Source organism: Salmo salar, chromosome 13, assembly GCF_965601325.2.
Source record: "Salmo salar chromosome 13, fSalSal1, whole genome shotgun sequence".
NCBI classification, from domain to species: Eukaryota; Metazoa; Chordata; class Actinopteri; order Salmoniformes; family Salmonidae; genus Salmo; species Salmo salar.
Genome location: NC_138303.1, coordinates 29,249,273 through 29,273,463, shown reverse-complemented (window position 1 = coordinate 29,273,463; position 24,191 = coordinate 29,249,273). Strand labels below are relative to the sequence as shown.

The 24,191-nt window shown below is 43.4% G+C and overlaps 1 protein-coding gene across 1 annotated transcript in view; it reads left to right on the top strand.

The window, feature by feature from the left end:
• Positions 1-21,723, top strand: part of LOC106566782 (DALR anticodon-binding domain-containing protein 3) — a 35,379-nt gene extending 13,656 nt beyond the window's left edge. Inside the window, exons 7-13 of the mRNA XM_014135171.3 lie at positions 192-250; positions 368-450; positions 13,457-13,583; positions 14,111-14,169; positions 14,609-14,722; positions 16,368-16,436; positions 16,758-21,723. Of these exons, the coding sequence (XP_013990646.1) occupies positions 192-250; positions 368-450; positions 13,457-13,583; positions 14,111-14,169; positions 14,609-14,722; positions 16,368-16,436; positions 16,758-16,877 (631 nt within the window). The 3' untranslated portion in view covers positions 16,878-21,723. The remainder of the gene's footprint in view (positions 1-191; positions 251-367; positions 451-13,456; positions 13,584-14,110; positions 14,170-14,608; positions 14,723-16,367; positions 16,437-16,757) is intronic.
• Positions 21,724-24,191: the final 2,468 nt, after the last annotated feature.

Here is a 24,191-nt window from a genome sequence, read left to right as displayed (position 1 = left end):
GTAGCCTTTTCAGATCTCTAATGTAGCCTTTTCAGATCTCTAATGTAGCCTTTTCAGATCTCTAATGTAGCCTTTTCAGATCTCATCGAGCCTGTGTGTGTGTGTGTGTGTGTGTGTGTGTGTGTGTGTGTGTGTGTGTGTGTGTGTGTGTGTGTGTGTGGCATTGGCTCCTTGTTCACCCTATCCTACAGACTGAGAAGAGTGCAGATGAAGGAGGCCTCTGAGATTAAGTATGGAGAACAAGTCGAAGGTGAGTCTGCTCAATTTGTCTGAACTCTGTAGCATGTGTATGATCAGGGACTGTTGTGGTATGTGATCTCCCTCCTTGGACTTAACACTTCTATTACAACTCCAAATACTGTTTCAGACCAGACTTTGGATGACATCATCAAGGTCATGACCTCAGCCACAGTGAGGTTTGAGCTGCTCTCAACAGTCCATACGAGCCCGGTGAGTCTTAGGAGCTGTGTGGGAGAGAGACTCACTTCTTGGAGCTGGTCTGCATGCGCGCATGCACACACCGATAATCATGTGTGTGTATTTTGATTTGATTTATTAGGATTCCCATTAGCCGTCGCCGATGGCGACAGCAAGTCTTACTGGGGTCCGATATATCATGAAAAATACATTACAGACAAAAGATTTAACAATTTACACACACTACATGTTCATGTTTTTAAATGTATCTATTAGTTACACATACATATCAGTACATACACACACAGTGGCGATTTTAGCATGTAAATCTTGGTGGGGGAAAAAAAATGTGGGATGCATGCCAGCAAAGCAACAACACAACACTGAACAATACATTAATAGCACTATAACGGTGACAAACAGTGCCCACAAACTGTTAGGGCCTACATAAAGATGTCCCAACAGCAGTCCCAACACCTTACCACTGCTACACCTGGCTATCAGTGGAGCCTTGTCTGTCAGTGAAACAATTCATTCAGACTTATTTACTGCCTTTTAGAAAAACATAGCTGATATGGCTGACTTGCTTAAAAAAATGTGGTTTCTACTAACAATTGAGATGTACAAACTATGGCATAAGGGAATGACAAGCGGATTAGAGGCAATCTGTAATTTCGATTAAGACATCAATGAGTGAGCTAGGAAGGATGTCATCAATATAACTATTTGTTCAGCACTTTGAAATGTACAGCGACAGAATTCAGATCATGGGCCGTTCTTACATATAGTCAGACAATGAAAGCTCTTACAATATTCGATGATTACATTTCTCTAAAACAGGTTATAGGCAAACAAGCACACACCAGCCACGAACGATAGGTTTACAAAAATTGACCAAATTATTAGTGTGAGGCACATGAGCTACTAACGGCTTACTACACAACACTCACTTTAGCTACAGTATACATATCTCTCTGGTATCCTATATCATTTATGAAGCTGCATAAGACATTTTTGGAATCAAGTTGTGATGTGCTTGAACAGAAAAGTGGCGCGGCGGTCCTTCGCGGGCAAATTGTCATCAAAGAGAAAGATGACCGTTCAAAACGTCTTTTCCCCAGTCGTAGCTCATTTTTCACGAGTTCCAAGTTGTCTTGAACTCAGTTGAATTTGCTATTTCCAACTTGTTGTGTAATGTTTATGTCCAATGGCCGATGAGCACCGATACGTTTTATCTATAATTTCTCGTCATACAAGGATCGAAAAGGATTTGATTGTCGACTTGATTCATGGTGAAGCTAGCTAGTTTGCTAGCTAAGATTTTGAAAGTACGATATTGACATGATCAGTCCAATCAAAGCTACAGTAGATAGAATGACATCAAATCACGTTATATCTGTGGCCAGGGACCTTGAGCCTTCTTGGATGGGCACTTCTATTATAACTCTATGGCAGAACCCAAGGAGCAAAACTTTTTGATCTCTAACCTTAAAATTGGGGATGATGTACTGTGCCAATCATGACAGAAAACTGAGCCAATCAGGCGCAATGCTCCATTTTCTGCTGGCTAGCCCCACCACCACAGAAAGCTCTTAGCTAGGCTGGAACACCTGCATTTTGGAGCTGCCTTACTCAAGAAAGCAAAAAAGAGACAAGGTTTGTATGCGGCTTTATTAACTCAGTGCAATTGCCCTGAATGACGTGTCGCCACTGCATACGCACAGCAAGAAGGTCACATGGGGGAGAGGCATTGTTCCGTGAGGTGTTGCTTTGTTTTTTAAACCAGGTTTGCTGTTCACTTACGCTATACGAGATGGTAGTTCCATGCAATCATGGCTCTGTATAATACTATACGTTTCCTTGAATTTGTTCTGGACCTGGGGACTGTGAAAAGACCCCTGGTGGCATGTCTGGTGGGGTAGGTGTGTGTGTCAGTGCCGTGTGTAAGTTGACGATGCAAACAATTTGGAATTTCCTACACATTGAATGTTCTTATAAAAACAAGAAGTCGGGGGATCACGAGATGGCCGCATGAACTAAGAGCTCCGCACAAGTAGTTTCCAATTCTTAATCTTACCTCCACTTAGAGTTAAAACTCCTTTAGCTTTAGTCAAAAAGTCATGGCGGCCACAAAAATTGACATTACAGGTGACATTTTTACCCGGACTCGAGCATTAGCGGCGGAAAAAGCCTCCAAGAAGCAGCTAGCTTCAGAAAAAGCTAGTGCCATTAGCCAGGAGCCCCCCTGAGGCCCAACAAATGCCAACCTCGCACTCTGTCGAAGACATCCTTTCTGAGCTGAGATCCCAACGTACAGAACTCAACATCAAACTAGATGGCATTAACTCTCAGCTCAGTGCGATAGGGGGCAAGGTGACAACCCTGGAAAATGCTTTGCCTGACATCAACAACAAGATAGCCATCAACGCAGGGCGCCTGGATGACTCACTGACAGACGCCATGGAAACAATAACATATGCTAAAAAGAAAATAGAGCATCTGGAAGAGAAAACAGAGGACCTGGAAAACAGGGGGCGAAGGAATAATTGTGTTCTATTAAATCTGGGAGAAAAAGAAGAGGGAAACATGCCACTGATCCGCTTCCTGCAAGACAAACTCCCCGAGTGGCTCCACCTGTCCACCGACAGGCCCATAGAACTCGAGAGAGCCCACCGAGGACTGAGGCCCCCACCAGCAGCCAGACAACCACCGCGCCCAATCACCATACGTTTCCTGAGATTCACTGACAAGGAACGAGTCCTACAGGTGGCGAAAATCAATACCATTACAGTGGGAAACGCCAAACTCACTTTACACCAGGACCTGTCAGCTGGAATGCGCCGAGAGTTTGACAAGGTGAAGAAATACTCCATTGACCGAGGCATCTTTAGGGGATTCAAATACCCAAACGAGCTCAGGATTTTTCACCAAGGAGCCCTGCGACACTTCAAAACTCCCAAAGAGGAAAAACGTTTTTTTGAAGGACAATCCTGATCACTGAGATATGGACCAATGACTAAAAGCGATTACTGTTATTACTAAAGGGGGTAAGACAACATATAGCCGACATCCAAAGACCCATCGCCCCTCTAAATGTCATTATAGCCGTCTAATTTATATTCATTTTCTTTTGGGATAGGCTCTATAGCCTAACCTAGGCCTACTAATGTTTCAGCCTACTTTTATTTCCTTTTTTTAATTATTATTATTATTATTATTATTATTTGTAGTTCTCATTTTCACATAGGCCTCCACCATTTATAGGCTGTCGATTATGACACACTTACAGACCTAACGAGAAGCTCAATGTGTCAATTTTATGCCTGTGGCCTTATCCTGTTGATATTAAGTTTTAATAAAAACAAACAACTTGGCCTATAGATCCCTCTTAAGGATTTACCCCGACATTTCTGTTTTATTTGGTCCAAACGATTAGCCCTATGTCCCTTGGGGGAGGTATATGTAGACTGGGCTATTGATTTTATTTTCTCTTTTTTAATGTGGTCTGGACGGGGGCTACGTTGTCATTTACTCAGTGCGGGGCGAAGAGGATGAGGCATTTCTTTGGTGGGGAGGGGGAGACGTGTGTTGCGAACTGGTTTTTTTTCAGAACACAGAATTGAGACTGAGCGGGGGGGTAATAGATCCAACAGGATATGTCCAGTTGTTTGGGAACTCGGCTGGGGTGTTCAGAGATTGTTATTTTATGTACACCATTTATTTTCCTTTTATGTGAACGCAGCTGTAACTATTATCCACCTTTACCCAGAGATGACTTGCACTGGAGTTCGATTACTGTTCGATGACGTTGACTAGTACCTTAAATCTATTGACATGGAACTGCCATGGTCTAGGTCATGCAGTAAAACGGAAAAAGATTCTATTTGCTCTAAAAAAGGAAAAAGCAGACATTGCGCTATTACAAAAGACACACCTCTGTGATGCTGAACATGCCAAACTCTGCAGAGCCTGGGTGGGACAGGTGTATTTCTCATCTTTCAAATCAAACAGTAGAGGTACAGCCATACTTATCCATAAGAATGTTCCATTCATAAATGACAAAAACATATCTGATCCGGAGGGGAGATTTATTTTGATAACTGGGTCACTGTATGGGCAACCAATTACTATCTTAAACATATACGCCCCTAATACAGATACTCCTGCTTTCATGTCAAAAATGATAACCCTGTTCAATGAGCATTGTGTTTCCTTTGGCGTGGTGGCAGGAGATTTTAATTGTACCCTCAACCCAACCCTAGACAAAACATCTCAAGTCCCCTCCACAAATCCTAGATCTGCAAAGATGTTGAACTCTCTTACTAAAGAGATGGGACTGATAGATATCTGGAGAGAGACTAATAGCTCATCTATGGACTATACATACTACTCTAATGTCCATAACACCTACTCCCGTATAGATTACAAGATTTTCATAAATTCAGCGACATGTACAATCAGACCCATAGCACTTTCAGATCACGCCTTTGTCCACCTCCGCTTTGACCTCTGCAAAAACATTGAGGTCAAAGAGCTGGAAATTCAACACCTCCATGTTATCAAACGAAGCGTTGCATACATTGGTAACTACATGGATAGACAACTACACACAAGACAAAGATTCTCTGGCCACAATGTGGGACGCTGCCAAAGCCACACTAAGAGGTCATCTAATTGCATATTCTTCCTCTAAGAAAAAAGCAATGGAAGCACACAGGCTAGATCTTGAGGGAGCTGGAACGCTGTGAAAAAGTACATAAACAATCCCCAGACAGCACCTCCTGGAGTCAACTTAAAACAGCCAAACTAAACTTGGACTATACTCGGGAGATAAAAAATATGTTTTCTTTACTAAACAGAAATACCATGAGTATAGCAATAGGCCGAGTAGATTGCTTACCAATTAAAAAAAGAGCAGTCAGAGCGTACAATCATGGCTATCCGAACAGCAGAGGACAAGGTCACATATGACCCAAAAAATATACATTAACTTTCCATGATTTTTACTGCAAACTATATACCTCTGAGAAAACATACGGAGGCAGAACTCCACTCCTTCCTAGAGGGACTCTCGCTACCTAAACTATCAGAGACCGACCAAGAAGATCTCATCTCCCCCTTCACTCCTGAGGAGGTCCTGGAGGAAATTACCTCCATGCCACCTAACAAGTCCCCAGGCCCAGACGGATTCCCCAGAGTTCTACAAAGCTTTTTGGCCCCAGTTTAGCCCTATTTTCATGCCAATGCTGGATGATTTTTGCAAAAACTGAGTTCTCCCAGACTCTATGCACACAGCTCACATTAGTGTTGCTCAAAAAAGACAAGGACCCTCTATCCTGCTCGTCCTTCCGGCCCAAAAGCGTGTTGGATTTCGACTACAAAATAATTACCAAATTGCTCGCCAAAAGACTAAACACTCTTCTTCCCAAAATAATAAAGGTGGACCAAACTGGATTTATTAGAGACAGGTACTCTTCTGATAACATTCACTGTCTTTTTGATATTATAGATCAACTAAACACACAGAAGACCTGCTGTCTTGCTGGCTTCACTGGATACTGAGAAGGTGTTTGACAGGATGGAGTGGAGATTTCTGTTCTCAGTCTTAGAAAAGTTCAATATGGGCCCAAACTTTATTAAATGGATTAAGTCCCTATACTCTAATCTAAATGCCATGGTGACTACTAACGGACTGAACTCTGACAGATTCCCTTTGGGACGGGGCACAAGACAAGGGTGCTCGCTGTCCCCCCTGCTCTACTTGTTGGGGGCGGAGCCTCTGGCAGAGTTCATAAGGAGCAATCCAAGTATTATGGGTGTTTCTGCAGGCGGCCTGCAGCACAAGATTTCGCTCTACGCGGATGATGTCTTGCTCTACATATCCAACCCTGAGAAATCCCTCCCTCCCATTTTAGACACAATTGCTCAGTATGGCAAGTTTTCAGGATATAAGATACATTTTAACAAATCCACTGTTTGCCCTCTCAATCTTACACTCATCAGCTCTATGAAGACACTATGTCCATTCCAATGAAGACACAGGGGTTTCAATACCTTGGGATCTTTGTAACACCAGATCTGAATAGCCTTTTGAAGGAAAGTTATCTTCCACTCCTGGATCGAATCAAGAACGATCTCCAAACCTGGATCTCCCTTCCAATTAGCTTAGTCGGAAGAATTCATGTTATCCGTATGAACATCCTCCCTAGATTGAACTATTTATTTCAGATGCTCCCATGCTATCGCCCAGTTTCCTTTTTCAAAACAACTAACCAAAGCATCACCAAATTTATATGGGGCAATAAAAAACCTAGGATCAAGTTCTCCACTCTATCGAAACCTGAATCTAAGGGTGGTCTTGCCCTTCCATCTCTTCAATTGTACTACTGGTCTGCCCAAATCCGCAACATGCTAACATGGATCACAAACAGACAAGACTCAACGTGGATTCAGATAGAAGCCCAATCCTGTGGTTCATTGCCCCTAAGCTCAATTATATTCATTAATAACTTTAGTGAAGTGGGCAACAATGCCAAAACCTTTGATTTACAGCACCCTACTAGCGTGGAGGGACTGTAAGAAATACCTGGGCATTTCCTCCCAAATATGTTCTCACTCGCCTATAGTATGCAACCCAGACTTGCCAAAAGCCCTGAGTGATGCCAACTTTAATCTTTGGCATACTCTAGGAATCAGGACCTTTTCAGACCTATTTCATCAGAAAACCACTATACTGAAATCCTTTCAAGAGCTCTGCAGTGAATTCAATGTGCCAAGATTCAATTTTTTTTAAAATATCTTTAAATTGGACGTCATTCCCTCATTTACTTCCAAGAGGAGGTTTAGAGCTCAGCTGAATGAAGCTGAAACTCTTATAGTCACAGCACAATCCATTAAAGGCAAAATCTCATATCTATAGACTCCTTTCTGAGAATGGAGGCTCCTCCTTTACTCCTTTGAAAATAATCTGGGAAAAGGACCTTGGTCTGACTATCAGTGATGAGTTATGGGCGGAGGTTTGCGACAGGGTATACTGCTGCTCTACTAATGTAATAATGAAAGAATCTAATTACACTCCAATGAGACTCCATAGAATGAAAACAGATATTTCTCCTAACTGTAAAAGATGTACCTCTGAAAGTGGAACCTATATGCACGTATTTTGGAGCTGTAGAGAGCGTGCCAGATTTTGCCAATCTATACATACTGCTGCACAGAAAATACTAGATGTACAGTTTGATATGACCCTGTGTATCTATCTTCTTAATGCCCAGCAGGACTCTGTTCTTGATCCTGACAGAGAAAATGTGTTTATGACTATCACATACTTTGCTAAGAAATGTATACTTCTCCTACATTTAAAATGTGGATTGACCAGATTGTTGACTTTCTCCCTCTTGAAAAGCTCACTTATGACCTAAGCAAGAGACAGCCCAAGTTTGATAGACTCTGGTCTCCACTACTCAACTATATTTCATATTGGACAGAGTGAATGGGGTGATTAGGGAAATGAGCAGACACATGTTGTGTAAGGTGCTGTAAAAACTAATTGTTTGTCATCTCAGCTAAGGCTGGAAATGGCTAATAAGAACCTTGATAGTGCTGCCTAAAAAAAATGTATTATATATATAATTATTATTATTTTTTTTTTTTTTGAAGTCGGTCACATCTGTGAATGTGGAATGTGTTTTGTTGGTTGATTTTGAAAAACAAGAAAACTTAATAAAACTTTAAATAGAAAAAAAAAATGAAAAAAAAGTGATGCAGTCAGTGTTTCCTCAACTCTTAGCCAAGAGAGACTGGCATGCATAGTATTAATATTAGCCCTGAAGAGCAAGATGTGCCACTCTGTTCTGGGCCAGCTGCAGCCTAACCGGGTCTTTATTTGCAGTACTTGACCATACGACTGGACAATAATCAAGATAAGATAAAACTAGAGCCTGCAGGACTTGCTTTGTGGAGTGTGCTGTCAAAAAAGCAGAGCATCTCTTTATTACGGACAGACCTCTCCCCATCTTTACAACCATTGAATCTATACTGGACAAAAATATAAATGCAACATGCAACAATTTCAAAGATTTTACTGAGTTACAGTTCAAATAAGGAAATCGATCGATTGATGTAAATTCATTAGGTCCTAAACTATGTATTTCACATGACTGGGCAGGAGGGCAGCCATGGGTGGGCCTGGGAGGGCATAGACTCACCCACTTGGGAGCCAGGCCCAGCCAATCAGAATTCGTTTTTCCCAACAAAAGGGCTTTATTACAGACCGAAATACTCCTTAGTTTCATCAGCTGTCTGGGTGGCTGGTCTCAGACGATCCCGCCGTTTAGAAGCGGGATGTAGAGCTCCTTTGCTGGGGTGGTTACACATGGCCTGCGGTTGTGAGGCCGGTTGGGCGTACTGCCAAATTCTCTAAAAACTGTTGGAGGCGGCTTATGGTAGAGATTAACATTCAATTCTCTGGCAACTGCTCTGGTGGACATTCCTGCAGTCAGCATGCCAATTGCACACTCCCTCAAAACTTGAGACATCTGTGGCAATGTGTTGCTCTGACGAAGGCCTTGAGGCCGATACATAAAGCTTATTAAAGAGCAGTGATACTATCAAGAGCAGTGTGCAGGTTTCTTCTTTTTTTCTCGTGTGACAAAACGGCACATTTTAGAAATGCCTTTTATAGTTCCCAGCACAAGTAATGATCATGCTGTTTTAATCAGCTTCTTGATATGCCACCCCTGTCAGGTGGATGGATTACTTTGGCACAGGAGAAATGTTCACTAACAGGGGTGTAAACAAATGTGTGCACATTTTTTGAGAAATAAGCTTTTTGTGCATATGGAAAATTCTGGTGTCTTTTTTATTTCCGCTCATTAAACTTAGGGCCAACACTTTACATGTTGCGTTTTATATTTTTGTTCAGTATACATGTTTTGACCACGACAGTTTACAATCGAAGGTTATTTAGTCTCCTCAACTTGTTCAACAGCCAGACCATTGATTACCAGATTCAGCTGAGGTCTAGAACTTAAGGAAGGATTTCTACCAAATGTTACCGACCCGCTCGATTCGGTCTTATGTACACTACCATTCAAAAGTTTTGGGTCACTTAGGAATGTCCTTGTTTTGAAAGAAAAGCAACAAAAAAATCAATTTAAAATAACATCGAATTGATCAGAAATACAGTGTTGTAAATGACTATTGTAGCTGGAAATGTCTTTTTTAATTTTATGGAATGTATGCCTATGTAGATAGAGGCCCATTATCAGTAACCATCACTCCTATGTTCCAATGGCACGTTGTGTTAGCTAATCCAAGTTTGTCATTTTAAAAGGCTAATTGATCATAAAAAACTTTTACAATTATGTTTGCACACCTGAAAACTGTTATGCTCATCAAAGAAGCAATAAAACTGGCCTTCTTTAGACTAGTTGAGTATCTGGAGCATCAGCATTTGTGGGTTCGATTACAGGCTCAAAATGGCCAGAAACAAAGCACTTTCTTCTGAAACTCGTCAGTCTATTCTTGTTCTGAGAAATGAAGGCTATTCCATGCGAGAAATTGCCAAGAAACTGAAGATCTCGTACAACGCTGTGTACTACTCCCTTCGCAGAACGGTGCAAACTGGCTCTAACCAGAATAGAAAGAGTGGGAGGCCCCGGTGCACAACTGAGCAAGAGGACAAGTGCATTAGTGTCTAGTTTGAGAAACAGACACCTCACAAGTCCTCAACTGGCAGTTTCATTAAATAGTACCCGAAAAACACCAGTCTCAACGTCAACAGTGAAGAGGCGACTCCAGGATACTGGCCTTCTAGGCAGAGTTCCTATGTCCAGTGTCTGTGTTATTTTGTCCATTTTAATCTTTTTCTTTTTATTGGCCAGTCTGAGATATGGCTTTTTCTTTGCATCTCTGCCTAGAAGGCCAGCATCCTGGAGTCGCCTCTTCACTGTTGACGTTGAGACTGGTGTTTTGCGGGTACTATTTCATGAAGCTGCCAGTTGAGGACTTGTAAGGCGTCTGTTTCTCAAACTAGACACTCTAATGTACTTGTCCTCGAGACACTTTGGCAGTAGAATGGCCTTACTGAAGAGCTCCGTTACTTTCAACGTAGCACGGTCATAGGATGCCACCTTTACAACAAGTCAGTTCTTCAAATTTCTGCCCTGCTGGAGCTGCCCCGGTCAACTGTAAGGGCTGTTATTGTGAAGTGGAAACGTCTAGGAGCAACAACGGCTCTGCTGTGAAGTGGTAGGCCACACAAGCTCACAGAACGGGACCGCTGAAGCCTGTGGTGCGTAAAAATCTCCTGTCCTCGGTTGCAACACTCACTACCGAGTTTCAAACTGCCTCTGGAAGCAACGTCAGCACAATAACTGTTCATCAGGAGATTTGTGAAGTGGGTTTCCATGGCCGAGCAGCTGCACACAAGCCTAAGATCACCATGCGCAATGCCAAGAGTTGGCTGGAGTGGTGTAAAGCTCGCCGCCATTGTACTCTGGAGCAGTGGAAACGTGTTCTCTGGAGTGACAAATCACGCTTCACCATCTGGCAGCCCGACAGACAAATCTGGGTTTGGCGGATGCCAGGAGAACGCTACCTGCCCCAATGCATAGTGCCAACTGTAAAGTTTTGGTGGAGGAGGAATAATGGTCTGGGGCTGTTTTTCATGGTTTGGGCAAGGCCCCTTAGTTACACTGACGGGAAATCTTAAAGCTACAGCATACAGTGACTTACGTTCCCCAGTTTCTGTGTTTTGTTGTGGCAATGTATGTATGTATGTATGTGTGTAATGTGTGCGTGCGTGCGTTTCAGGAAATGGCTTCCTGGATTCCCCCAAGCAGCTGATTGGTCGCCCCCATTGCAGATTGGAGGTCTGATCCCGCCCTCTCATTAAGGGATACAGCTGTCTGCAATTGCAGACTCCCCCTCCAGCTGTATAAAAGCCAGTGTTCCTTTGCTCAGAGAGAGCTTATTGGTATGTCCTGTGTTGGTTGTTGCTCAGAGAGAGCGCTGATTGGTATGTCCTGTGTTGGTTGTTGCTCAGAGAGAGAGAGAGAGCTGATTGGTATGTCCTGTGTTGGCTGTTGCTCAGAGAGAGCGCTGATTGGTATGTCCTGTGTTGGTTGTTGCTCAGAGAGAGAGAGAGAGCTGATTGGTATGTCCTGTGTTGGTTGTTGCTCAGAGAGAGAGCGAGAGCTGATTGGTATGTCCTGTGTTGGTTGTTGCTCAGAGAGAAAGAGCTGATTGGTATGTCCTGTGTTGGTTGTTGCTCAGATAGTTTTTGGAAAGTATTTTGTAGCCGGTCCTGCTGAGGTATGTTTATGTCAAAAGGACTGTTGATTATCGAAATTGTTTGTATTATTCTGTTTCATTTGTTCCCAGGGGGAAGGGAAAGGCACCTTGGGAGTGCTTAGGCAAGAGGCCTGCGGGCATACATATACCCATAGTATGTACTCTGTTTATGCACACTAGGTAAGACCTGGGCGGACCACCCCCTGTATTTTGGTTAGCACGCCAGATGGTGTTAAGAACAGATAAGTTGTGGGTAGGTAAGGTAGGAGAGGGGGCTCTAACTTTTTTACTTTCTTTGCTTTGGTTCCGTCCAGCCCCTTTTCCCCAAATTACCGTGACGGAATAAATTCCCTGTTAACGGTAAACTTCTCTGCCTCTGTCATCCTTACCCGCACCTACAATCACATACCTCTTTCACTCCGCGGGGAGTTGAGAGTAGCAGGGTGTTGTGTTCCCTCCTCCAAGAGGCATGCGTAACAGTGACATTCTAAACGATTCCCACTTTGTGCCAAGAGTTTGGGGAAGGCCCTTTCCTGTTTCAGCATGACAATTCCCCCGTACACAAAGCGAGGTCCATACAGAAATGGTTTGACGAGATCGGTGTGGAAGAACTTGAGTGGCCTGCACAGAGCCCTGACCTCAACCCCATCGAACACCTTTGGGATGAATTGGAACGCTGACTGTGAGCCAGGCCTAATCGCCCAAGATCAGTGCCTGACCTCACTAATGCTCTTGCAGCTGAATGGAGGCAAGTCCTCGCAGCAATGTTCCAACATCTAGTGGAAAGCCTTCCCATAAAAATGGAGGCTGTTATAGCAGCAAAGGGGGGATTAACTCCATATTAAAGATCATGATTGTGGAATGAGATGTTCGACGAGCAGGTGGCCACGTACTTTTGCTCATGTAGTGTATTTTCAACATCATCCACATAAGTCACAGCAAAATCTTTTGTATGATCTCCTATACAATAGTTTAGGCCCAGCTTTTGGAACGTTGGCTTTCCTTGATGTAGCCACTATATTGTGATCACTGCATCCAATGGGTATGGATACAGCTTTAGAACAAAGTTCTCCAGTATTAGTAAAAATGTGATCAATACATGTGGATGATCTTGTTCCTGTAGTGTTTGTAAACACTCTGGAAGGTTGATTAATAACCTGAACCAGATTGCAGGCACTACAGTAAGAAGCTTCCTCTTGAGCAGACAGCTTGATGAAAACCAGTCAATATTCAGGTCCCCAAGAAAGTAGACCTCACTGTTTAAATAATATACAGTACACTATCAAGGATTTCACACATATTATTTAGATACTGACTGTTAGCACTTGGTGGCCTATAGCAACACCCCAAAAGAAAAGGCTTTAGATATGCCAGGTGAACCTGCATCCACAACATTTCGATAACACTTGACATGAGATCTTCTGTAAGCATTACAGGGATATGGAGTATGTGAGTATATATCGATACCTTCCCCATAGGTCTTCCTGTCTCATCTATAGATGTTATATCCTTGTATTGTTACTACTGTATCATCAAATGAATTATCTAAGTGAGTCTCAGAAATGGCTAATATATGAATGTTATCTGATCTTAGTAAGTTTTTGATTTCATGAACCTTACTTCTAAGGCTTCATACTGTATATGAACTGGTATAGCTCTGTAGCGTGCTGGCCTACCTTGCTCTGCAGGGGGGTTGTGTTGAGTCAGAGCTGACTGGCAGACTGATAGCTGTTTTCACACACAGGTCACTCTGGATGTGCAGAGGGAAGGCAGCGTGTCCACCAAGGGCCCCAGGGGCGGAGTCTTCGTCATGTACAACTGTGCACGGCTGCACACCCTATTTGACAGCTACGAGCGAGGTGTGGAGAAAGGTGAGACGAGGGACACGCAAGGCAACTGGATGATGGATGTGATGATGTCCTTTAGCAGATGTGACTGACTTGATAATGCCGCATTCGAAACAACTGGGAAATCTCAGACTTCCGACCTCAGTGCAATCGAAACAACTGGGAACTGTGAAATAAATTAGCTCCAACTGAGAATAATGTATTTGAACGGTCATCCAACTAGGGAACACAGGTCTCTTTCTAGAGCTCCAACTTTCAGACCTGAAGATCACTAACGTCATGGTTTGAGCGCAGTTGTTTTGAACGTGCCATTATCCAAAGTGACCCAGCAAAGGTCACATACTGTAGTGCGTATGTGTTATGTTGTAGTCAAACCACAAACTGAGCCATCTGAACCACACAATTGTACCGCTTGGTTACCTGCCGCCTTTACACTGCCATGTTGTATATGCGTACTAGTGCAGACCACACCAAGCAAACATGTACTTCCTACATTGTACTCGGTCTTTCTCATGCTGCATGTTCACTTCTTCCTTATTTGCATCCCACAGGACTTTACCCTGAAATCCCAGAGGGATCCCAGTTGGACTTCTCAGCTCTAAAAGAAGAGGTAGGCCTATAATTGGTTAAATGACTGCTCCACAGCACACATTACAGAGCCTGTGCTGAACAAGGATCAGTTTTTCCTTTTAGGTCATTATATGCATGGGGCACAGGAGGCTGCTGAGGGGAGGACAGCTCATAATAATGGCCGGAACAGAGAGAATGGAATGGGATCAAACACCTGGAAACCAGGGAAGCCATGTGTTTGATGTATTTTATACCATTCCACTTATTCCGCTCCAGTCATTACCACAAGCTTGTTCTATCCAATTACGGTGCCACCAACCTCCTGTGGGATGGGGGAGGACCTGATCCTGGATTCCTCCAAGCACTTCTGCTCTGAGGCGCTTTGTGAATATGGGCCTAGATATCTGTGTTTCATTTGTACTCTGGTCCTCCAGAGATTGCTATTCTCCACAGTCATGGTGTCTTTTCCTGTTTCATAGGGGGAGTGGCTTCTTCTGTTCAATTACCTCATTCCATTCTCTGAGCTTCTCGACCAAACAGGACAGACGTTGGAGTGTGATGGAGGGGCCAGAGTCAACCTGAAGACTGAACAGGTGAGATTTAAAATAATATTCAAGTGCATTTGAAATATCAGTTGATATACAGTACCAGTCAAGTTTGGACACACCTACTCATTCCAGGGTTTTTCTTTATTTTTACTGTTTTCTACATTATAGAATAATAGTGAAGACATCAAAACTATGAAATAACACATGTATTTATGTAGTAGCCAAAAAAGTGTTGAGTAAATGAATATATATTTGAGATTCTTCAAAGTAGCCACCCTTTTCCTTGATGACAGCTTTGCACACTCTTGGCATTCTCTCAACCAGCTTCATGAGGTAGTCACCTGGAATGCATTTCAATTAACAGGTGTGCCTTGTTAATTTGTGTAATTTCTTTCCTTAATGCGTTTGAGCCAATCAGTTCTGTTGTGACAAGGTAGGGGTGGTATACAGAAGATAGCCCTATTTGGTAAAAGACCAAGTCCATATTATTGCAAGAACAGCTGAAATAAGCAGAGAAATGACAGTCCATCATTACTTTAAGACATGAAGGTCAGTCAATCCGGATAATGTCAAGGACTTTGCAAGTTTCTTCAAGTGCAGTTGCAAAAACCATCAAGTGCTATGATGAAACTGTCTCTCACGAGGATCGCCACAGGAAAGGAAGACCCAAAGTTATTTCCGCTGCAGTGGATAAGTTCATTAGAGTTACCAGCCTCAGAAACTGCAGCCCAAATAAATGCTTCACAGAGTTCAAGTAACAGACCCATCTCAACATCAACTGTTCAGAGGAGACTGTGTGAATCAGGCCTTCATGGTGAAATTGCTGCAAAGAAACCGCTATTAAAGGACACCAATAAGAAGAGACTTGATTGGGCCAAGAAACACGAGCAATGGACATTAGACCGGTGGAAATCTGTCCTTTTGGTTTGATGAGTCCAAATTTGAGATTTTTGGTTCCAACTGCCGTGTCTTTGTGAAACAGAGTAGGTGAACAGATTATCTCTGCATGTGTGGTTCCCACTGTGAAGCATGGAGGAGGTGTGATGGTGTGGGGGTGCTTTGCTGGTGACACTGTCTGATTTATTTAGAATTCAAGGCACACTTATCCAGCATGGCTACCACAGCATTCTGCAGTGATACACCATCCCATCTGGTTTGGCCTTAGTGGGACTGTCATTAGTTTTAACAGGACAATGACCCAAAACACACCTCCAGGCTGTGTAAGGGCTATTTGACCAAGAAGGAGAGTGATGGAGTGCTGCATCAGATGACCTGGCCTCCACAGTCACCCAACCTCAACCCAATTGAGATGATTTGGGATGAGTTGGACCGCAGAGTGAAGGAAAAGCAGCCAAGTGCTCAGCACGTGGGAACTCCTTCAAGACTGTTGGAAAAGCATTCCAGGTGAAGCTGATTGAAAGAATGCCTAGAGTGTGCAAAGTTGTCATCAAGGAAAAGGGTGGCTACTTTGAAGAATTATAAAATATATTTTGGTTTAACACTATATTTTTGGTTACCACATGATTTCATATGTGTTATTTCACAGTTGATGTTTTCACTATTATTCTACAATGTAGAAAACAGTAAAAATAAAAACCCTTGTATAAGTAGGTGTCCAAACTTTTGACTTGAACAGTAGGTAAATGAATGCTCATATAATGTATGTTTAATATTGCAATGTGTCTCCCAGATCTGCAAGTTCCTGGTGTCCCTCAGTAAGGATTTTAGCTCCTATTACAACAGAGTCCACGTCCTTGGGGTGAGCACTCCCTCATTTTTCCGCTATGGTTGTCTCTGTGTTGAGGGTGGGGGTAGTTAATTTAGGTTCGGTTTAATTACAGCATGTGGTCTCGCAGTATGCAGAATTAAATATGTTTGCATGTGTGATGCCCCTCGATGTTTGGCACATTGTGTTAATGGCCTATGACCGACCATACCAGGCCTGAAAAATGGTGTACTGATAGACAGCACAGCTGATTTTTTTTATTTATTTAAACTGATTACAGTTCACACCAAGTTCATTCCATACATATCCCCTCCCCCCTCTTTTTCAATCTGTCTCTCTATATCCCCTCTACAGGAGCCGTTGCCTCACCTCTTCAATCAGATGTTTTGTCGGCTGCAGTTGTTGAGAGCACTAAGAGAGCTCTACCATAGCGCACTAGACACTCTTCACCTTCCTCCCATTCCACAGCTATAGCCCCAAATACCCCAACTATAGCCAGAATTATAGCCCCAAGAACTGACCCAAATACCCCAACTATAGCCCCATGAACTGCCCAAATATAAGGCCCATTAACGGACAAAAATATCACTAGCCTATCCCATAGATGAAATAGACATAGAAATCTCACTTTTACTGCCCAAAGGTAATACTGTAGTTAGCAATAGCCTTTTATTTTCTCCAAATTGAAGCCCTTTAAGTCCCCATATACTTACACCGTATATTACACCCACTCTATTTATTGTTGATAAAAGAACGTGTATAAATGATTCACCCTACAGTGAAGTATTTGTCTCCCCAGTCTTATCACCAGTATCTCTGATCTACCACAGATACAGCCTCTACCATAGATACTCACTGCCTTTGAACCAATGATCATCTTCAGTCTTCCCTTATACAATACCATAGATTCTTTTCCACTAACAAACACTGCCCCAGAGCCATAGGTATTTACACAGACTCTGCATGTACACTGTAAGCAATGCCCCCGCCCTCATCAATAGATATTGCTCCTGGCCATGAGCCATTTGTTCCCCTACCTTCCCCCCTTCTTCAACTTGAATAATACAAATAGAGATGTTTCACTACATCTCTCACACACACACACACACACACACACACACACACAGTGCATTTGGAAAGTTTTCAGACCCCTTGACTTTTTCCACATTTTGTTACATTACAACCTTATTCTGAAATTGATTACATTTGTTTTTTTTCACCCTCATCAATCGACACACAATACCTCATAATGACAAAGCAAAAACAGGTTTTTAGAATGTTTGGCAAATGTATATAAAAAAAACTTTACTTTGTGTTTTGTTGAAGCACCTTTGACAGTGATTACAGCCTCGAGTCAAATCAAATCAAAAATCAAACTTTATTTGCTACATGCGCCGAATACAAGTGTGGACTTTACCGTGAAATGCTTACTTACAAGCCCTTAACCAACAGTGCAGTTCACGAAGAAGAAAATACTTAAGTAGGCTTAAATAAAAAGTAATAATAAAAAGTAACACAATAAGAATAACAACAACGAGGCTATTTATAGGGAGTACCGGTACCGAGTCAGTGTGCAGGGGTACAGGCTAGTTGAGGTAATCTGTACATGTAGGTGGGGGCGAAGTGACTATACATAGGTAACAAACAAACAGCGAGTAGCAGCGGGGGGGTGGTGTCAATGTAAATTGTCCGTTGGTGATTTTTATGAATTGTTCAGCAGTCTAATGGCTTGGGGGTAAAGCTATTAAGGAGCCTTTTGGTCCTAGACTTGGTGCTCCGGTACCGCTTGCCGTGCGGAAGCAGAGAAAAGTCTATAACTTGGGTGACTGGAGTCTGACAATTTTTATGGGCTTTCCTCTGACACGCCTATTATATAGGTCCTGGATGGCAGGAAGCTTGGCCCCAGTGATGTACCCTCTGTAGCGCCTTACGGTCAGATGCTGAGCAGTTGCCATACCAGGCGGTGATGCAACCGGTCAGGATGCTCTTGATGGTGTAGCTGTAGAACCTTTTGAGGATCTCGGGGCCCATGTCAAATCTTTTCAGTCTGCTGAGGGGGGGGGGGGGAGGTTTTGTCGTGCCGTCTTTACGACTGTCTTGGGACGTTTGGACCATGATAGTTTGTTGGTGATGTGGACACCAAGGAACTTAAATCTCGACCCGCTCCACTACAGCCCCGTCGATGTTACTGGGGGCCTGTTCGGCCTGCCTTTTCCTGTAGTCCATGATCAGCTCCTTTGTCTTGCTCACATTGAGAGGTTGTTGTCCTGGCACCACCTGCCAGTTCTCTGACCTACTCCCTATAGGCCGTCTCATCGTTGTCGGTGATCAGGCCTACCGCTGTTGTCAGCAAACTTAATGATGGTGTTGGAGTTGTTTGGCAACGCGGTCTTGGGTGAACAGAAAATACAGGAGGGGACTAAGTACACACCCCTGAGGGGCCACAGTGTAAAGGATCAGCATGGCAGACGTATTTTTGCCTACTCTTACCGCCTGGGGGGCGGCCCATCAGGAAGTCCAGGGTCCAGTTACAGAGGGAGGTGTTTAGTCCCAGAGGCCTTAGCTTAGTGATGAGCTTCGTGGGCACTATGGTGTTGATCGCTGAGCTGTAGTCGATGAACAGCATTCTCACATAGGTGTTCCTTTTGTCCAGGTGAGAAAGGGCAGTGTGGAGTGCGATTGAGGTTTGTAGTCCGTAATAGTTTTCAAGCCCTGCCACATCCAACAAGCGTCAGAGCCAGTGTAGTAGGATTCAATCTTAATCCTGTATTGACACTTTGCTTGTTTTTATGGTTCGTCTGAGGGCACAGTGGGATTTCTTACAAGCGTCCGGATTTGTCTCCCGCTCCTTGAAAGCGGCAGCTCTATCCTTTAGCTCAATGCGGATGTTGCCTGTAATGGCTTCTGGTTGGGATATGTACGTACAGTCACTGTAGGGACGACGTCGTCGATGCACTTATTGATGAAGCCAATGACTGAGGTGGTGTATTCCCCAATTCCATTGGCTGAATCCCGGAACATATTCCAGTCTGCTAGCGAAACAGTCCTGTAGTGTAGCATCCGCGTCATCTGACCAGTTCCGTATTGAGTGAGTCACTGGTACTTCCTACTTTAGTTTTTGCTTGTAAGCAGGAATCAGGAGGATATAATTGTGGTCAGATTTGCCAAGTGGAGAGCTTTGTATGCATCTCTGTGTGGAGTAAAGGTGGTCTAGGATTTTTTTTCCCCTGGTTGCACATGTGACATGATTGAAGTTTGCCTGCATTAAAGTCCCCGGCCAATAGGAGCACCGCTTCTGGGTGAGCATTTTCTTCTTTGCTTATGGCCTTATAGAGTTGGTTGAGAGCAGTCTTAGTGCCAGCTTCGCTTTGTGGTGGTAAATAGACAGCTACGAATAATACAGATGAGAACTGTGGTCAACAATTTATCATAAGGTACTTTACCTCAGGCGAGCATTACCTCGAGACTTCTTTAATATTAGACATCCCGCACCAGCTGTTATTGACAAAAAGACACACAACCCCACCCCTCGTCTTACCAGAGGTAGAGTCTCTGTTCTGCCGCTGCATGGAAAATCCCACCAACTCTATATTGTCTGTATCTTCGTTCAGCCACGTCTCGGTGAAACATAAGATGTTACAGTTTTTAATGTCCCATTAGTAGGATTATCTTAATAGGTCATCAATTTTATTTTCTAACGATTGCACGTTATCAAGGATAATGGAAGGCATTGGGAGTTTTACTCGCTCACCTCCGGCTTCTCAGAAGGATCCCCGATCTGCGTCCCCTTTTCCGCCGTATTTTCTTCAGGCAAAAGGCGTGGATCTGGGCCTGTTTCAGTGAGAGCAGGATATCCCTCTTGTCGGACTCGTTAAAGGAAAAAGTTTCTTCCAGTCCGTGGTGAGTAATCGCTTTTCTGATGTCCAGAAGTTATTTTCGGTCATAAGAGGCGGTAGCAGCAACATTATGTACACTAAGTTACACAAAATGCAAAGAAAATAACAAATTTGCACAATTAGTTGAGAATGTAAAACATCAGCCATGTTCTTCGGCGCCATCTTTAATCCGTCTTTAAGTCATCTTGGGTATGACGCTACAAGCTTGGGACACCTTTATTTGGGGAGTTTCTCCCATTCTTCTCTGCAGATCCTTTCAAGCTCTGTCGGGTTGGATGGGGAGCGTCGCTGCACAGCTATTTTCAGGTCTCTCCAGAGATGTTCGAGTCCAGGCTCTGGCTGGGCCACTCAAGGACATTCAGAGTCTTGTCCCGAAGCCACTCCTGTGTTGTCTTGCCTATATGCTTAGGGTCGTTGTCCTGTTGGAAGGTGAACCTTCACCCCAGTCTGAGGTCCTGAGCACTCTGGAGCAGGTTTTCATCAAGGATCTCTGTACTTTGCTCTGTTAATCTTTCCTTCGATCCTGACTAGTCTCCCAGTCCCTGCCAGTGAAAAACATCCCCACATGATGCTGCCACCACAATGCTTCACCGTAGGGATGGTGCCAGGTTTCCTCTGGAAGTGACACTTGGCTTTCAGGCCAAAGAAACCAAGATTGAACTCATCAGACCAGAGAATTTAGTTTCTCATGGCTGTAGTCTTTTCTTTTAGGTTCCTTTTGGCAAACTCCAAGCGGACTGATGTGCCTTTTACTCAGGAGTGGCTTCCGTCTGGCCACTCTACCATAAAGGCCTGATTGGTGGTGTGCTGCGGAGATGGTTGTCCTTCTGGAAGGTTCTCCCATCTCCACAGAGGAGCTCTGTCAGTGACCATCGGGTTCTTGGTCCCTGACCAAGGCCCTTCTCCCCCGATTACTCAGTTTGGCCTTGCGGCCAGCTCTAGGAAGAGTCTTGGTGGTTCCAAACTTCTTCCATTTAAGAATGATGGAGGACACGGTGTTCTTGGGGACCTTCAATGCTGTATTTTTTTGGTATTTCTGTTTTTTATTGTTAATAAATTTGCAAACATTTCTACAAACCTGTTTTTGCTTCGTCATTATGGGGTATTGTGTGTGTCTGAATACTTCCTGACTGCATTGTATATGTGCCATGGACTAACCCTCCACCACTGCAGTGCTTCTCCTGTGCCATAGTACATACTATACTGCACTGCACCAGACCCCACTTCTCCATTGTCGCTCCGTGCCATATCTTGGACATTTATTATCGTGTATGTTTTGTGTGTTGGTGGTGTGCGTGAATCTTGGGTCAGACTCTTTTTCACTCTCTAACTCTCATCCACAAAGTTTTTGTCAACAGTGCATCAGATCAATATATTTTTCACCTTCACTGATTTGATCAATAAATGAATGTTGACCTCGGTGACCCCACTGCTGTGTGACGGTTTGTATGTGTCATATTGCAGCACTGTGTTCCACTATTTGGTCATTTTAACGCTAGAATCCTTAATTGAACCAATAACAAAGCGGTCACCCTGACTCTGATTTGGTAAAAGCTGAAGGATGTGCCTGAAGAAGATTAACCACCCTCAAATTCATAGACAGAGCTATGGATGCATGGACTGGCCATCCATGATATCAAAATGATCGTTTTAACCATGTTTTGAGGCTATACAGTGTTTGTTTACACTGAACAGAAATATAAACGCAACATGTAAAGTGTTAGTCCCATGTTTCATGAGCTGAAATAAAAAGATCCCAGAAATTTTCCATATGCACAAAATGCTTATTTCTCTGAAATGTGCACAGATTTGTTTACATCCCTGTTAGTGAGCATTTCTCCTTTGCCAAGATAATCCATCCACCTGCCAGGTGTGGCATCTCAAGAAGCTGATTAAACATGATCATTACACAAGTGCACCTTGTGCTGGGGACAATAAAAAGCCACTTTTAAAATTAGCAGTTTTGTCACAACACAATGCCACAGATGTCGCAAGTTGAGGGAGCGTGCAATTGGCATGCTGACTGCAGGAATGTCCACCAGAGCTGTTGCCAGAAAACCGGCCTCACAACCATAGATCACGTGTAACCACGCCAGCTCAGGACCACCACATCCGGCTTCTTCACCTGCGGACTCATCTGAGGGGGGAGGGGTATTGAGTATTTCTGTCTTTAATAAAGCCCTTTTTTGGGGGAAAACTCATTCTGATTGGGTGGGCCTGTGCCCTCCAATGCCCACCCATGGCTGCATCCCTGCCCAGTCATGTAAAATCCATCGTTTTGGGCCTAATTTATTTATTTCAATTGACTGATTTCCTTATATGAACTGTAAATAAGTAAAATCTTAAATTTTGCATTTATATTTTCAGTATATATTGTTTACAAACTATATTTTGGGTTTTGATGAGGTACGACAGTTGAACTAAACTCATGAGGCATAGGTTATATTCTTCAAGAATCAATTGGTGTATATATAATTCATTTATAAATCCAAAAATGTATTTAGCAGATAAGTATTCCAGCTTTAAGTGTGACAAGTTACAGGGAAAATCTATAGATGGTTAGATAATGCCTGGGGATTATGGAAATAATTGGTTATGAGAATAATTCATTTGTAGGCAATATCAGATAATTTACCCAATCATAGCGCTAATAAAAGAAAGGTACATGGATGCTCAAGTTCATCCTAGGCAATTAAAATGGGTGACGGGGCCACGCAATTAGAATCTTCCCCACGTTGGCGACGATTGAGAATAATTGGGGAATGTAAGAGCTTTCTCCTCATCATTAGCTGGTCCTGCCACACCAAGCTCTATGCTCTCTGTATGAAAGATGTAGTGATTATTTCCCCCTCCCCCCGGTGTCCTTTTGACCCCCCCCCCCCCATAATGAGATGGAACAGCTGTCATTGGAGCTCTCCACAGGCTTCAGCTGTCTGGCCTCCCAACACCACCACCACCATGGGTAAACATATTCCAGAGGAGGCCGCTGGGAGGAGCAATAGGAGGACAGGCTCACTGTAATTGCTGGAATGGAATGGAGTCAAACATATGGTTTTATAGCATTCTAGATATTATAATGAGCCTGCCCTCCTATAGGTCCTCCTACCAGCCTCCACTGAACTATTCATTATGACACAGTAGTAAAATGCTTTGCAATGTAAAATGAAATTGAGCCTTTCTGATTGGACATGTTTCAGTAGTCACTCCCTGTTTAATTCTGTTTCCATCCGTTTAGTGCCTAATAAATACACACCATATCTCCATACACACACCTCTGCACTTTTACCCCCACAGTCTTCCCGATGCAAGGTGGAGACACGGTTTGCTGACGCCAGACCAAACCTCTTGAGAGAGACAGGGTTTTACAGAGCAGATGTATGGGGTGACACTAAGTTCAGTGTTACACTGAACTGTGTGGAATCAGCTGTTTCTGACTCCAGCAGTTGTATTTATCCATTTAGCAGGGGAATAGAGGGCAGTATGTTTACAGCACTGAAGCCTAGTTGATTTCCCATAGTTTATTCACCATTCTGTTTCATATTTGTGAGTAAATTCATACTCAGATTGCCATATACTGGCTAGATTTCTGGTGCAACATGATGCAATGCTATGACTTTAGCTTTTTTAAATCCTGGGAATATGGGACTGGTTATTGCAGTTTGGAAATGGTTGTGTGTGTGTGTGTGTTCCCGTGTTCCCATTCCCCACAGCCAATGAGATAAGCAAGTCTGGCTTTAGAAGTCTGACAAGACGAGGCAGGGGTCATGCAGTACATGAACATAGCCACAGGGTGGAGGTCTACTGACAGATATTTCAACCACCTGACAGACAGTCCACCAGCAGGCAGCCTTGCTTTTCATCTCCTGCTATCATGTCTCTCCCCTTCGCCTGC